Source organism: Thamnophis elegans, chromosome 8 (assembly GCF_009769535.1).
Source record: "Thamnophis elegans isolate rThaEle1 chromosome 8, rThaEle1.pri, whole genome shotgun sequence".
NCBI lineage: Eukaryota > Metazoa > Chordata > Lepidosauria > Squamata > Colubridae > Thamnophis > Thamnophis elegans.
The window spans coordinates 65403108-65420301 of NC_045548.1; the positions used below are offsets into that span (position 1 = coordinate 65403108).

Here is a 17194-nt window from a genome sequence, read left to right on the forward strand (position 1 = left end):
CACTAGTTAATAAATCAGTTGGCCTTACTCAGCTAAGGTGACACAGTGCCAAGCTTCACATATTTTGTTAAGTCATGGTTGTTTAAACTGTGTTTATTCAATAAACACAGCTGTGATTATCAAACACACTAAGACAGTGATGGCTAACCTTTTCAGGACTGAGTGGCCAAAGTGAGCATCCAAACCCCCAAAATGCAATGTGCGTGTGCCCCCCGCATGTGCCCCTCCCCGTGCATGTACATACATCCCCCTGCATGCACCCCAGCTCCCCATGTGCACTCCTCCCCTGCGCATGCGCAGCAGAGACCCTAAGACCAGCTGGCCATCGAGAGGCCCATACGCATGTGCGGCAAAGCCAAGCTGGGACAACGGCTCGTGTGCCCACAGAGAGGGCGCTACATGCCACCTCTGGCATGTGTGCCATAGGTTCGGCATCACGGCACTAAGGCATAGCAATAGCAATTAGACTTATATACCGCTTCATAGGGCTTTCAGCCCTCTCTAAGCGGTTTACAGAGTCAGCATATTGCCCCCAACAACAATCCGGGTCCTCATTTTACCCACCTCCGAAGGATGGAAGGCTGAGTCAACCCTGAGCCGGTGAGATTTGAACAGCCGAACTGCAGTCAGCTGAAGTAGCCTGCAGTGCTGCATTTAATCACTGCGCCACCTCAGCTCTTACAGTTCACAAACCATGATAGGTTGGTTTAAAAGATGCTATGCTAGATGTGGGGTTGGGGGGGAGGAATGTAATCCCAGGGCCATGCTAAGCTCCTAAAAGCCCCTTTTTATGGTCAATAATTCTTTGTGTGCTTTTGATTATGAAAAACTGAATGCATATTTTCCTCCCCTTTTTGAGGGGACAAATTATAAAAAAATGTAGTGAATGCGCCCTAAAATATGCTTATTCACCATTAAAAAGAAGGGAAAAAGTGATCAAACTCTCTCCTCAAACCCAGACCTTCTGATATGGCTTCACTCTTCTTTTGAGTTTCAACTGTTGACAAATGTACAGTGTAGCGTTGGCCCCCAAAGGGTGCTTACTTCTATGCTAAGTCATAAAAACTGTCAAGCAAACAATGGTTTATTTGTAGGCCAAGTTCTATGTTTAGATCAAGAAGCATATGCTTCTAAACTTCTCATCTTGGCTGTTCTTAAGGAGAAAAAGGAATGTGGAATTCATTGGCCTCGTCCACAAAATATTAATCTATAGTTTAGATGAAGGCGTGCCTAGTATTTAAGTTCTTCTTTCTATTTCACAGCTCACAAATTTTCTCAGTGATTTAGCTGATGTAAAAATGAAAAAAGAAGCTATAAAAGAACAAGTGGGGCAAAAAAAAAAAAGCTTGTTTTCCTTCTCCTGCTGATTATATCAAACAAGCCATAAACCTAAATTCTGCATCATTGTGTCAGCAGTCCCCTTCCATTAACCAGCCAGCGTGGTTTCCTTCCTTCCTTCCCTCCCTCCATCATACAAGGACAAATTATGCATTGTAAAGATCTCTTGGAGGTGGGAAATACTTCCAATGTAATAATCCCCTGCATCAGTGGTGGGATTCAGCCAGTTCGCACCACTTCGGGAGAACCGGTTGTTAACTTTCTGAGCAGTTTGGTGAACTGGTTGTTGGAAGAAATCATTAGGGCAGAGAACCGGTTGTTAAATTATTTGAATCCCACCACTGCTCTGCATGGATTGCCCTTGTGACTATGTAGGACAGATGGGGAAGAAGCTAACTACCAGATTTCAAGAACACAAGGAGACCTGAATTCATTGGTAGCTTCACACTGGAATGAACAAGGACACACATTCCATTTTGCAGCTACCAAGATTGTCGGACAAGTAGGCACAAAAACAGCCAGGGAAGTGATTGAAGCCAGGGAAATGGGGCCCCTCGTCAGTCACCAGCCTATCAAGTGCTTAGAAGGCAAGGGCTGGGCAGCACTAGCAAAAGACAGCTAATGACTTAAAAGCCAGCCAAAAACACACCCCAATCAACATCTAAAAAGCCACTTACAACAGACACTATAAATACCACACACCCAACAGCACACATTCAGCTAGAGAGACGTTCCCTGAATATGGACTCTAGCACGAGTTCGAAAGCTCGGAAGACAAAACTTCTGGTGCCGGTGATTGACACAGATTGGATCCTGCAACATTATCCTGGGACACCTATATTCGCCTTCATTTGTAATAAACAAGTTAACTGCATTTATTTAATTTAACTTTAATTATACTTAAAATAATTAAATGAAATTTCTCAGGGTTTCAGCACTCTCTTTCGGCTGTTTTTTTGGTATTCAACCCACAATCAAACGGGCCTCAGCCCTATAACATCTATAAAATCAATTTTAATAATCTCTTTTCTAGTCACTACCCAAATAAGGAGGTCAAGAAACTTTAAGACTTTAATTACCACTATTGTATTCTTCTATTCTACACTTCTATTTTACACTGAGATGCTGTGGCAAAGTGGCTAAGATGCTGAGCTTGTCGATCAAAAAGGTCACCAGTTCGGCGGTTCGAATCCCAACCTAGCAGTTCAAAAGCATGTAAAAATGCAAGTAGAAAAATAGGAACCATCTTTGGTGGGAGGGTAACAGCGTTCTATGAGCTTTCGGTGTTTAGCTATGCTGGCCACATGACCATGGAGACGTTTTTGGACAGCGCTGCCTCTTCGGCTTTGAAACGGAGATAAGCACCGCCCCCTAGAGTCGGGAATGACTAGCATCTATGTGCGAGGGGAACCTTTACCTTTACCTATTCTACACTTTGATTCTGGATTCTATGATTAATGCTAGACTAATAAACAAAAACACAACCAGCCAGCCAGCCAACCAACTTGCTTCCTCAATCATTCCATCTTGTAGGAAATATACTCTTGATATTTTTCCATAAAGTCTACCAAAGGTGACCTCTCAAAAGGTCTGAGTAACACCAGTCATTTATACTTTAGGTTGATCTTCAGACACATAGAATGCATACCTAATAAAGGTCAGTCACGTCCCCCCTGGCATCACTTTTCAGCTCTGTGTACCATCCAGTTCCTTGCCTTCTCAAATAATCTCAAGAAATAAAGACTAACTTTGTTTTGCCAAGAATGCTGAATTCAGAGACTCAGCGCAATAAGAACAGTTGAAAATCCACGAAGTTTCACCCAAAACTTTACTATTATCTAGGTCAAACTGCAATCCCTGAAAAGTCAAACACATTATGTAAAGTATAATAAATGCACCATTAAAAAAAAAACTTGTTAAAATTCACAGTGTTCGGTCCATTTATATAACCAGAGTGTATTCTATTTTATAGGGTAATAATAAAGACAGATACATTTGTATAACTTAACATTAATCAAACCCTTTTTTTTTTTCTTACGAGGTGGCCAGTATGAAAAAATACTGCAGATGATCAGTTATACGGTATGCTATTTCTGGAGAGGTCACAATGTTTACTTTTGGCAACAAACATAATAAAACATCTTGAGTCAAAGGTAGGCAACTAATAGTTCTCCATATTCTGCTCCCATCAACTGTAGTTTGTATTTTTCTAGAGGCAGTAAATTCCTCATTCATATCTTACATGAGCCACAGTGGCGCAATAGTTAGAGTGCAGTACTGCAGGCTTCTTCTGCTGCCTGCCGGCTGCCTGAAAGTTGGTAGTTCAAATCTCACCAGGCTCAAGATTGACTCAGCCTTCCATCCTTCCAAGGTGGGTAAAATGAAGATCCAGATTGTTGGGGGGCAATATGCTGATTCTGTTAGAGAGGGCTGTAAAGCACTGTAGAGCGGTATATAAGTCTAAGTGCTATTGCTACTACAGGCTAATAAATTCTAAACATTGTTGAACTAGAATTCATCAGATACAGTACAATTCTTAATCGGTGCATAGACTGTGGCACAATAACAGAAATCATTAGTTTGTACTTCTTACATTTCATGGGAAGTTCACTTGGACATGGATCTTAATGAGTAATAGTGGCTAACCCAGTTCACAGGATTGTAAAGGTAAAGGTTCCCCTCGCACATATTTGCTAGTGGCCGATGTTCCTCTCCATTTCAAAGCCGAAGAGCCAACGCTATCCGAAGTTGTCTCTGTGGTCATGTGGCCGGCATGACTAAACACCAAAGGCGCACGGAACGCTGTTACCTTCCCACCAAAGGTGGTCCATATTTTTCTACTTGCATTACATGTTTCGAACTGCTAGGTTGGCAGAATCTGGGACAAGTAACAGGAATTCACCCCATTACGCGGGGCTAGGGATTTGAACCGCCAAACTGTCGACCTTTCTGATCAACAAGCTCAACGTCTTAGCCACTGAGCCATCTCATTCCTTCACAGGATTGATACAAGGACAAAAAGAACCATTCAAGGTGTTGGTTGTACCTTCAAAACCCTACATGGCTTATTTGAAGTAGAGTTTTTCCCTTCTACCTGACCCCTCAGAGGTGACATCATATGAGACTGCCCCCCACTTTGACACTCTTCTGCAAGGTCCTGAAGATCTGGTTTTGTGCCAACAGGCCTGGGATCCCAAAGTGGGATGGAGGCCATCAAATGGCTCATTTGATTGTTGTTGTTAAGGAGGGTTATTGCTTTTTTATTGTTTTATATTGAGTTTTTATTCTCGTTAGCCACCTGGAATCTCTCAGAGTAAATATATCCTGCCGTACGTACCTTGAGGAAAAGTTGAATTCAGGTGGTAATGAATAAATAAGAGCCTACATAAGTGTGTGCCAAAATTAGTGAAGAAGTCTTGAGGAACTCAAGATGCTCTTTATGATTTAACATTAAAAAAAAGCGTACAGGGCCTCACAAGGTTGCTTAGAACTGAGGCTTTTTCTGAACTGCCAGTAGCCATCTACGAGCCATCTAGTAAATATCATATCATGCTCTGAAAACAGCTATGAAAAGTAAGATCAAGGAGAGGGTGACTCACTGTGGGGAGATCTCAAACAGACTTCTGCAGCAAGGAGTTGGGGAGAGGGATTCAAAAGAGTGGTGAAATTCAATTTTTTTTGCTGCCAGTTCTGTGGGCGTGGCTTAGTGGGCGTGGTAGGGGAAGGATACTGCAAAATCTCCATTCCCACCCCACTCTTGGGCCAGCCAGAGGTGATATTTGCCGGTTCTCCAAACTACTCAAAATTTCCGCTACCGGTTCTTCAGAACCTGTCGAATTTCACCCCTGATTCAAATGCAAGAATGGAAAGACATAGCTTGGTGGTTTCAGCCATCATGGTTGAAAGTGTTAAAAGACATTGACTAAAAAGAGGTCCCAGGTTTTGCATCGGCCATATTCATTGTTTTTTTTTTCTTTGTTTTTATTTGCAGACAATCATTCTTAAACTGTAAGTACCGTATTTTTCAGAGTATAAGATGCACCAAGATTTTGAAGGGGAGAATTTTTTTAAAAAAAGTTTTTGCACTCTGCAGACCTCCCAAAAACGGCTTATTTTCTGTGAAAACCGGCCCGTTTTTTTGTCAAAAAAAAGGGCATGCATAGCCTTTAGGAGGCTTATAGAGTGCTCCTGGGGCTGGGCAAAAACAAGCAAAAAATGGCCCATTTGTTTGCTTATTTCTACCCTCCCTAGTCCCCAGGAGCACTCTGGAAGCCTCCAAAAGACTATGCACAGCCATTTTGGTGAAGGGAGTGGGGTTTCAGGAGGCCAAAAATGTTGTATTCAGTGTATAAGACGCACCCAGATTTTCACCTTCTTTTTTGAGGGAAAAAAGTGCGTCTTATACTCCGATAAATATGGTAGGCATTAACATTGCAGAAAATGGTCATGATGATATCATGTAGACATTCTAAAAACAGTTACGCTGTCAACCCTGAAGCTGACCTAACCGAAGCCATCTTGGGGCTTCAGCGTTGACGCACACCTTGATTGAAACATTTACCTGCAAACAACTCTGTATATACAGAATAACAGAATTTGTTGGAAAGGACCTTTGAGATCCCCAAGCAGGTCACCTTATACCTGTGGTGGCAAACCTGTGGCACGTGTGCCGAAAGTGAAGCCATGTCTTTTCCGGAGCGTGGCCCCGATGAGCGTGTGCGCGGCGTTTCCATTCACTATCCTATCACTCCAGACAAATGGCTATCCAGTCTCTTCTTATATGAAGATGTTTCATGCCATGGATCTTCCATCTAATGCAGAGATCCCAACTGTTTTGCATATACTAGTGCCAGGATAAAAATATCCCACTCAACATGCAAAATATTAACAGCAAAGGTGAATGGGGTGAGGTCAGGGCCACAATTGAAAGAAATGCCCATCCTTTGTATATATTTAGGCTATGCATGAATGAATGAAATGTAGTTATATGCAAACATTTGGGGTGCCTCTGACCAAATTGTTTCTTTCAATTCATCTTTTAATGCAGCTATCTTTACAGAGTTAAAGCAAACACTTCAATCAGGTATTTAACCAGGTTAAATATCCATCATGGAGGCTCTATAAAAGAAAGCTACGTCATTACTTTAAAGACAATCCAAATTAAGTCGTAGGAGTGGCACATCCATAATTCCAAGAATTAACGCTAATTAACTGCCAAACTAAAAGTCCTGAGACTGTTGAAGACAAGAGGAAAAAGTTAGCACTACCTTTTCTGCCAGCCAACCCAAGTGCCTAATTTCTCGGCTTCCGGCTATTCCTGCTTTACCCAGTTGATCTTTGACCTCTGAGATCGCTCTGGGAATGAGCTCGCTGATGCAAGAGTGGATGGCATAGAACCAGGCCTGGGCGGTGCTCGCATCTTTACTCCTTAGCACCAAAATGTGCTTGGCATCCGGTGAATGAACTTCAACAATCCTGTAGAAGAAAAATAAATACAATAAATAAGAAAAGAGGGGAGAGTTATAGGTGTTCTCAAAGTTCCAGCCCGATTACCTGATTTATAGGTGTAGAACAGAGGTGGGTCACGCTTGCCCAGTCACATGACCAACAAGGTATGCCTACCATGACATGACCATCAAGCCACACCCACCAAACAAGCCACGCCCACAGAACCGGTACTAAAACTTTTTGAAACCCACACCTGGTGTAGAAGTGTGGAAAACTACTTTGCCCGGGATGGGGCATCTGAGGTCCATTGAGTCACGACCAAACCAACATAGCTAGCCAAAAAGAGGTCCTATCAGGTAGCAATAGCACTTAGACTTATATATTGCTTCATAGTGATGTACAGAAACTTGCTAAGTCGTTTACAAAGTCAGCATATTGCCGCCCCCCCCCCCCCCCAAAAAAATCTGGGTCCTCATTTTGAAAGAATGGAACGCTGAGTCAACCTTGAGCCCCGTCAGGATCAAACGCCGGGCTGTGGGCAGAGTTAGCCTGCAATACTGCACGATAACCACTGCACCACCAGGGCTCCCTATAAGGTGCCTCCCCATCCTATAAGCTTGGCATTCCACCGCAACTTGGTTTCACTTGTTCCATATCATCAATCTTCAACACGGCACAGTGGGATACAGAAAAACAGTGGATTGCTGAAGGATCGTCCAGTCTGCCTGTAGCCCATATTTCCTTTGTCTCTGGGGATTCTCAATCATCCAGATCATGGAAGTGGCACGCAGAGCCATCTCTCCAGGCACGCGAGCCATCACCCATTGCTTTGCCGGGTTTTGGCGCGCCGGCCAGCTGGTCTTCACGCGTGCTGGAGTGCTAGAAACCAGAAGAGCAGTCACCCGGTGTGCATGCACATGCCGGGAAGATCTTCCAGCTTCCGGCATGCACATACACACCATCCAGCTGGTTGTGCATTCCAGAAAAGGTTTGCCAACACTGTCTTAGTCCAAACAACCTCACAGGGTTTTCTTGCGCAGATTAAATAAAGGATTATTCCCATATATGTCACCTTGAGCTCTTGGAGAAAAGTAAGAATATAAATCTATCAAATAATATCAGTCTGCTGCAACAAACAGTGGCAATAAATCTAATCATACCTTAAAAATTAAACTCTTACGTTGGCTTTGAGTTTAGGGAACTGCCGCCTCAACTTAACTTCAAAGGCAAAGGAGACATTGTAGTATAAGATACAACTCGTCACAATTCACCCACATTGGGTATGGGGTGGGACCACAATTAATCATTACATTCAAACTGGGCAATTAGAAAGCACAATGAGGGTTTGAGAAAACAGTTTATTGGAAATCAATGTATTCGCCGATAAAACATGATCAACAAACATCTCTTTGGCGTTGTTCTTGTTAGTTGCAAAGTCGTGTCCGACCCATTGCGACCCCATGGACAACGTTCCTCCAGGCCTTCCTGTCCTCTACCATCCCCCAGAGTCCATTTAAGCTCACGCCGACTGCTTTGGTGACTCCATCCAGCCACCTCATTCTATGTCGTCCCCTTCTTCTTTTGCCCTCAATCTTTCCCAGCGTTAGGCTCTTCTCCAGGGAGTCCTTCCTTCTCATTAGATGGCCAAAGTATTTGAGTTTCATCTTTAGGATCTGGTCTTCTAAAGAGCAGTCGGGGTTGATCTCCTCTAGGACTGATCGCTTTGATCACCTTGCAGTCCAAGGGACTCGCAGGAGTCTTCTCCAGCACCATAGTTCAAAGGGCTCCATTCTTTGGTGCTCAGCCGTTCTTATGATCCAACCTTCACAGCCATACTTTGCAACTGGGAAAACCATAGCCTTGACTATACACATTTCTGTTGGCAGGGTGATATCTCTGCTTTTTAGTATGCTGTCTAGATTTGCCATACATTTCCTCATTAAATTTGTACCTTCCCATCTCAATGGATTTTATCATTTCTCTAAAGTAAGAATGAAAAAGTCAACAAGAGAAAAAAGACAAAGGAAAAAAAATTGTGAAGACGAGTTTGCTCTGCTTTGTATTATGTTTTGACAATTTACCCTCATCGCAATATAACAGGGCATCAGTTAATGTGTCCATATCCTTTCTAGTCTATTCTACTTGGCTTTCCAACATAAATGCCCCTGGGCACTGTTGATGATTCTTTTCCTGCAGTGAAAATATGTCAAATGATACCAAAACACTATTTTAAGTTACTTTAAAATACAATCTGCTCTTCTGTAAATCTCACTGGCTTTTCTCTCGGAATCTGGCTTCTGAAACATGACATTATCTGCAATTTGGTGATAAAAAGTTCTCTTTTAAATTTCCCCTTGTCTGGAAATATTTAAGGAAGTGCCACAGCTCTGTTTCTCAATACCCTCTACCACAGCTATGTAAACACTGCATACAACACATTTTTGATAAAAGCCCACATTGGCCTAAAGGAACTGTGCATTTAAATAGGAGATGTCTGTGATGATATATACTGTCTTCTAGCCATGAATACAAATGCCATCGTGTTTTTCAAAGAGCCTGCTCAGATAACCATATAAAGGAAAACTATCTTTCCTCTAAAGCCTCTATGGTCAATAAAAACATCTCAAAGTTCCTTATAAAATGACAATAAAAAAACCCCAAGTTCGCAACCTCCAAATGTACAAACATTTGAAGCCGAACAAAAATGATGAGGGCTGGAGGTTAAAACATACAAACAATAGTTACAGGAATTGGATGTGTCTCTAATGAAAAGTAAGACTAGTAGAGGACATGATAGTAGTGTTTGAACATTTGAGGGGCTCCTACAAAGACAGAGGTCAACATTGTTCCAAAGCACCAAAATGCACAAGAAATAATGGATGGAAACTAATCAAGGAGAGAGGCAACCGAGAACTAGGAGAAATTTCCTAATGGCGAGAGCAAATAAGCAGTGGGACTAATTACCTCCAGAAGTTGTAAATGTTCCAATACTGGAAATTTTTAGGAAGAGATTGGATAACTGTTGTGGCCCAGGAGGAGCCGTAGGAGCTGCCACCAGACTCTGACAGCGAGGGGCCCTATGAGTCGGCTCTGGAGGACCCTGAACAGGGTTCCGACTCTGAGCAGGGTGCAGAGAGGCTGGTTGGCCACCAGGAGGCACCTGAGCCTTGGACCAGTGGGGAGGAGACAAGGGAGAGTGAGCCAGAAGCCAGTAGTGAGTTGTTCCTGGATGCACGCCATCGAAGAGCTAATAGGCGTCAGGAACAATTACAGGAGGTAATTGCACTCAGCTGGTGGTCATTAGGCTCCTCTCCAGACTATAAAAAGCTACTTGTGCACACGCCCCTCTTTGCAGAAGTCAACACAGAATTGAAAGTCGGAGAACTTTGTATGAGCTTGGCAGGCTGGATTGCTGCCAAGCCTTATCTGTGTTTATTGCTGCCCAAGCTTGTCTGTGCTGGGTTGCTGCCAAGGACCTGTTTGTCTGTTAATTAAATGCCGTAATTTATCTCTGCCTCGGAGTGTGCTTTGGTGTGGAATGAGGGGGGTCAGAACATATAACTATTTATCTGAAATGGTATAGGGTTTCCTGCCTAAGCAGGAGGTTGGAGTAGAAGACTTCCAAGGTCCCTTCCAATTGCATTATTCCAATTGCATTATTGGAGTTCTATAGGAACTCCAACCTCCAGAATTCCCAGCCAGCATGGTCAAAGCTACCTTGAACAACATGGTAGAATGAGAGGCAACAATGTGAGATAAAATATGGAATTTTTGTGCCAGGAACATCATGCAGGTTAAGGAATGAATTTGCTCTGGTTATAGGAAATCCTTTATTTTGCTTCTAATACTTGGGATTTCACTGGCTGGATTCCTCATTTAACCACCTCCAGGGCATTAACTCTCTGGAAGCAACTTGTATTTTTCATCTAGATTTCCACTTTCCCTTTTCACTGTAAAGGTGCTCTTAAATAAGGGAAGAATGAAGATGAACCACAGTCCGTCATAGAAGACAAACTCGGGATTTTGAAAAACCCTCTTTGGTTACAAATACCAAGTGAGATGCTCAAGCTTGATACTGTGCAAATTCCCAGTAAAATCCAGCAGGTTAAAGGTGATGACTTATGGCACAGAACAACGACCTATAAACAAGTCCAGGAGGAGATGGCACATGCTTTCTAATTTGCCCAGCTGTGTCACTTGACTTCCCCTGCCAGGAAACCTGTGGGTTTTGATGGAATATCTGTAACAAACTAATTAATTCTAGCAACAGAGGAATCCACTTTCTAATCTGAGTTTGTGGAGCACATTTCTTAGAAGACTTGGAGTAATGGTATGTTTGCCGTTATCTGCAAAACAGATAATGGGGTGGTGATACAAGACCTATGAATACTAACCGAATAACAGAGTTGGAAGGGACCTTGGAGGTCTTCTGGTCCATACTATACTGTTGTGATTCAGCAGACGTCTTCTGTGAGTCTTTTCAGGATGCAAGATGACCAATACAGCTGGAGCTCGTTAGTAGCGTATTCTGGTGATAAAAGGACGGATGGTGCCACGCCCTGGTTGCAGGAGTCAACGTTCCTTGGTTCGTTCAACATTGATTGATCATCGGTCGTGGTTTATGTGAGATATACTTGGAGAAGTAATTTGCTTTCTGTAACCCCGATTCAAGGAGACACTTGGAGAAGTGCATTGTTTTGTAAGAGTTTTTGTTTGGTATTGTGTTATCTCGTCAGAGACTTTATGTATGTTAGTTTTGGGCTCGCAGCCAGTCTGAGCCGAGAACTGATAAAGAGAGTTCCTTTTAAGTTTGTTTGCCTGTCCTTTGTTAACGAGCGGAGAAGGGGGGACAGAACACTATACTAAGTGTGTTGCCTGCAAAGCCCTGAAAAACTCCAATAGAAGTCCATTTGCTACACTTTTACTATAGAAACTGGTTCTGCTCCTACCCCACACAGTCTCTTTATGTGTAGACAATGTCCCTTAAAAAGGGCAGAAAACCAGAAGCAAATATACTAGGAAGAATGCCTCCTCACCAAAGTGGCCAGACTTGATGATTTCCGATAAAAAATATAACTCCATCCATAAACAAAGCAATGTGCTTTGCTAATATCTTAATTAATTAATAGTAATTAATAACTTCATTGTTGAGGTCTGTTGCATATTCAAAATGCAAATACCAGCTGCGACATGATTGGTTGGTCGTTTTGACAGTTGGTCTGAGTGCTAGTATAAATACCCTGACAGTTGCAGGGAACGTTTGAATCGCTTGTCACCTGTGTTATAATAAAGATCTGTCTTGCACATGGCTCCTGCGTGTCAATTCCCTCACAACAACAACCCACACGTTTACAACAACTGGCGACGAAGGTGGGATTTGCGATTCCCACAGGGCCTGGATCAAGAAAAACAGCCAGTCGCAGCCACCTCTGCCTAGCAGAGAATTAGAGGCTACCCAAGGCTACCTTCCAGCAGCAGCAGCTGTGGCCACCGCCCGTTTCAGCCAACTTGCCAGTGCGCAAGGACGAGCATTGTACCCGCGGAGCACAGCACGTGAAGGACCGCTGGGACCCGAGGCCAGCATGCGCCCAGCTAAACCAGTTTCTAGTCAACTGTCTGGGCCCGAGGTCATTGGGTTGTCCGTGCGCCTCACGGATCCGTCTGTCCACTCTGCCGGCCTGCAACGCCTGCCTGCCTCTTTACCCGAGAAGACAGCCTGTCAACCTCCAGGGAAGCTGCCTCTACTTGCTGCAGAAGCCGAGAGCCGAGCTCGGACTAATCACCGGCCTCCGTTCTCCAGGACCACGCTGCCGGCTCGCCCTCTGCGCCATCGAACTCACCTCCTGCCTCCGCTCCGTTTCGTTTCTAGCAGGGCCTACTCTCCTGTCCTGCCTGTCTCCTAAGATACAAACCTGCTTCCCACACTGCTCGAGGCCTTCAACGAGCCTGGACTGGGGAATTCATTGGGCATGCGCAGGAATGTGAGGGAAAAATAGTTGTGAGGGAAAAATAGAAAAAAAAATGTAAATAAAGAAATAAAATGTGAATAGGCACTGGGGGGTAAGGAAAATAGAAAAAAATAAACTGAAAGAATTTTACTAAACTAATTGAAGCTACTAGTCCCAGAATGTTCCTGGACAGAGTTGCTAAATTTCTACTTCTGTTACAAAGTTAAGCATTACATTAAAGTGGTTACAAGTGGTTAAAAATTGTCTTTCCTACATTGAGGGCCTGTCAGGGCCGCCGCTATGGCCAGCAAGCGACATCAACAGCAGTACCCACCGCCGTGGGCCTCCGGTTGTAGCCAACCTCAGTAAGCTCCCAGGCGCGGCCTCCATCCGTCCGAGGGACGGGCTTCCTACGCTTAACCTCGACTGGAGCCGCCGCCGCTACTCAGGGATGAGCTATGGACCGTGATGGCTAAACTGCGCCAGCTGTGCCTGCCTGCCTGCCTGCCACCAGCTGTTCCTACGGCATGCCTGCCACCAGCTGTTCCTACGGCACTCCAACCGCCTCGTTCCAACCGCTGCGTTCAACAACAGCCTCGTTCTCCAAGCTGCCACCTAGCACCACCGGCTACGCTCTCTCAGCCTGTCTAAAGCCTCTCCAACACTAGCACACTCACAACATACACCAGACTGTCCTCTACACCATGAGCCTCCTTCCGCTGCAAAGGCCACCGCTTGCTTCTCGAGCCAACGAGAGCTACAACACAACGAGAGCCTCCCTGCTGCAAAGATTCCAAAGGACCTTTTTTTTTTTTTTTCCTGGTTCTAAAATTTAGCTACGAAGGACTCACCACCATCTTGAAACAGCAGAACTGGGGGGAAGGAGAGAGATTGAATATGCAAATACCAGCTGCGACGTGATTGGCTGGTCATTTGGTCTTTAGAACTGGGGGGAAGGAGTGTTGCATATTCAATATGCAAATACCAGCTGCGACCTGATTGGTTGGTCGTTTTGACAGTTGGTCTGCTAGTATAAATACCCTGACAGTTGCAGGGAACGTTTGAATCGCTTGTCACCTGTGTTATAATAAAGATCTGTCTTGCACATGGCTCCTGCGTGTCAATTCCCTCACAACAACAACCCACACGTTTACAATAAGGTCCAGCCCCGATTAGAATGAATGTATGTGGTGTTGTGATTTTAAACTTTTTTTCTCTCTTTTTCCCCCCTCTTTTTTGTAAGCCGCCCGGAGTCTTTCGGGATTGGGCGGCGTATGAATTTTATAAATAAATAAATAAACTTAATTAGATTTCCTGATTTTTATTAATGAATGAAAGTGTATCTGCAGTCGCTGTCTTAGTTATTCAATTTTCTTCTGGAAGTTATAGAGCTGTGATGGTGAACCTATGGCACACGTGCCACAGGTGGCATGCGGAGTCATATTCGCTGGCACGGCAGCCATCAGCAGCCCTCAGCTCCGCTGATTTCCGGCCTTCCGGAGGGCCGGTGGAGGCCATTTTTGTCCTCCCCAGACTTCAGAAAAGCCTCACAAGCCTAGGGAGGGTGAAAATCCCTTCCCCCCCTGCATGGGTCACTTGAGCATGCGCAGGTGGGTGGGTTGCTTGCGCATGTGGGTAAATTCGCACCATGCACGATAGCGCGTGCATACACCATTTTGGCACACCTTTAGAAAAAGGTTAGCCATCACTGTTACAGAGGGACAGGTTGGGGCCTTGTAGGAGTAGCAGAATCTGGGGACGGAGTTAAAAGAAGGATCAGCCTAGAATCTATACATAGCCACAAGTGACCTAAGTCTTACCCTCCTAGAATTCTGTGGACCAGGGGTGTCCAACTCAAGGAGCGATGGCCGGATGTGGCCCGTGGGGTGCTTAGATCTGGCCCTTAGGATTGCCCTGGAAACGGAGAAGGATGGGCCCAGGGTGCCTCTGCCAGCGAAAACGGGCTCCCGAGCTCTGTTTTGGCTGCGACGGCCTCCTGCACCCCTCTACCAATGAAAACAGAGCTTGGGAGGGTTGCACTGCCAGTTCTGTTTTCACTGGCAGAACGCTTGGGCCACCACAGGTGCCCCGAAAAGACTGACGTTGAGTGAGCATGTCAGGGGTGAAATCCACTTTACCTTTGCTACTGGTTCAGAAGCAATGTGAGCACGTGCGCACTTCGCTCGCACGCGCCACCTCTGCACATGCGCAAAACCTTCAGTGCATGCGCATTGCGCACATAGAAAAGTAAGCAAATTGGGGGGGGGAATCTTCTGTGCCATGCAATTTAGATTATATAAATCCCGCTTCACAGCTGATCGTCGGAAAAACCGGTTCGCATTTTTTCTTACTACCGTTTCGGGCATTGTTAGGAAACTTGATACCGGTAGCATTTCACCCCTGTCCACGCCCATCCCAGCCACACCCATCCCTTGAGGTCAAACACAACCCTGATGCGGCTCTCAATGAAATCGAGTTTGACACACCTGCCATGGACCCTTATTTAATTCCATGGAAACTGCTGACCATTAGCTGAGAAGATTCCTGTTTAGCAATAAATCAGTTTAATTGCACCTTCGTGCGCGGACCCGATCTTTCCCACCTGACCCAACCCTTATAATTCACTGTCATAAGACAATTCCAACCATACCATGTAGCGCATGGATCTACCACTGAGCCCTCTTCTCTAACAGCAAACTCTTTGGGTTTCTGCCTCTTATGCAGAAGCAGCACCAGATGCTAAGGAAGTTTCTTTGGATTCCTTTATGCTAAACGGGGGACAAAAAAGGCCATGAATGTGAAAGAAGAAGAAAAAAGCTTTTCCTTTTAACTACCCCATCAGCCTCTTCTAATTTCACAGGTTTTCTCCTCGCATAAGAGGCTTGCAGGTGTGTGGTGTGATGCAACTCTCTCCATACATTATAGATGAGGACCAATAAGTTTATCCTATTTTTAGAGCCTGGAAGCTCTAAAGGACTATCAAAGTCTCATTTCCCATTCATTTCCCCAGGCTGCTTTTTCTCACTTCCCAGGTAAGCAAACGCCCAGAGATTGGTGGCTCAAATAAGAATAAGGAATTCAGTTCCCCCAGTGCAGCTTCTTGCTTTTTAGGATTGGCCATAAAGGCACAAATAGAAGAGTGCAATCAAGGCAATCAAGTTCCAGACTGGCCTTCCTTGATTTAAGCTCTCGGATATTCCATATTTAGCATGGCCAACTGGTAGGGCCAAGTTGTGAATGGTGAGACTTTCACCCAAATCCCATTGGATTTTTACTTGTTGAAACTCTGCCCTTTTTTGTCTATAAAAAAGAGATTAAGCCAGTGTTTCTCAACCTTGGCTACTTAAAGATGTCTGGACCTCAACTCCCAGAATTCCCCAGCCAGCGACTGCAGGTTTTGCAGTAGAGAGCCATATTTATTGCAGGTTTTGCTGTAGAGAGCCATGGAGATAGCCTTGAGCGAGATATTCAGATAGGGTTGTAGAAGCAACATTGCTTAAGTCCCAGAATGAAAGCAGTCTACTTAGAAGAACTTCAAAAGGACTCAATATCTCAGGGGCTGCCACAAAGAAGAGGGAGTCAAGCTATTCTCCAAAGCATCTGAGGGCAGGACAAGAAGCAATGGATGGAAACTAACCAAGAAGAAAACCAACCTAGAACTTACCTTAAGAAGCTTCTTGGATGAGAAGCGAAACGTCTTCAAAGAAAAACCAGAAAGTCTAGTTGCCCCTTAAAAAAAAGCACCTTTGGGACAACCATGACCTGGATGACTGAGAATCTCCACAGACCTCAACCTATGAATGTCTATGAAGAAGGAACTAAGGAGAAATTTCTTGACAGTGGGAACAATTAATCAGTGGAACGGCTTGTCTTTAGAAGTTGTGGGTGCTCCATCAGTGGAATTTTTAATGAAAAGATTGGACAGCCACCTCTCTGAAATTTTACGCAGTTTCCTGCCTGAGCACAAGGTTGGACTAGAAGATCTTTATGGTCCCTTCTAATTCAGGAAATTGTCCTCCTTTCTGGACATCAACAAAGTAAGATGCACTCCTTTTATTCTTCTCCGCTGAATATGGGAAATGTGCAAAGAGAGAAAAAGAAGGGAAAGAAAAGACAGCCGCTGTCTACTTCTCTTATGGACTGAAACTGCTCTTGATCCACAATAATAACGAAGAATGAATATTATGGGAAGGGGGTGTTCTTCTCCCCCACCCAGGTTTCCTTACCTGTTTTCTGGATCTAACATAGCCATGTTCCGCGTCACGTAGCACATTTTGAGTGGGATGGTCCTTTTGTCTCGGTAGATATTGAGAGACAGCGGCAACAGGGGATCGATGGTTGGGTTGCCCAAACGGGGGGACTCGGGAGGAGGAGTTTCCCATCCAATTTCCGAAATAGGAGAACCTTTCTTCACATAAGGGGTGGCTTCTCGCATGTATTTCACTGAAAGGAAGAAAACA

General features: G+C 44.5%; 1 protein-coding gene across 1 annotated transcript in view; it reads right to left on the reverse strand.

The window, feature by feature from the left end:
- Nucleotides 1-17194, reverse strand: part of SNTB1 (syntrophin beta 1) — a 130951-nt gene that overhangs the window by 32514 nt on the left and 81243 nt on the right. Inside the window, exons 2-3 of the mRNA XM_032223367.1 lie at nt 16961-17177; nt 6606-6813 (exon numbers count right to left, since the gene is read on the reverse strand). Coding sequence (XP_032079258.1) covers nt 6606-6813; nt 16961-17177 — 425 coding nt within the window. The remainder of the gene's footprint in view (nt 1-6605; nt 6814-16960; nt 17178-17194) is intronic.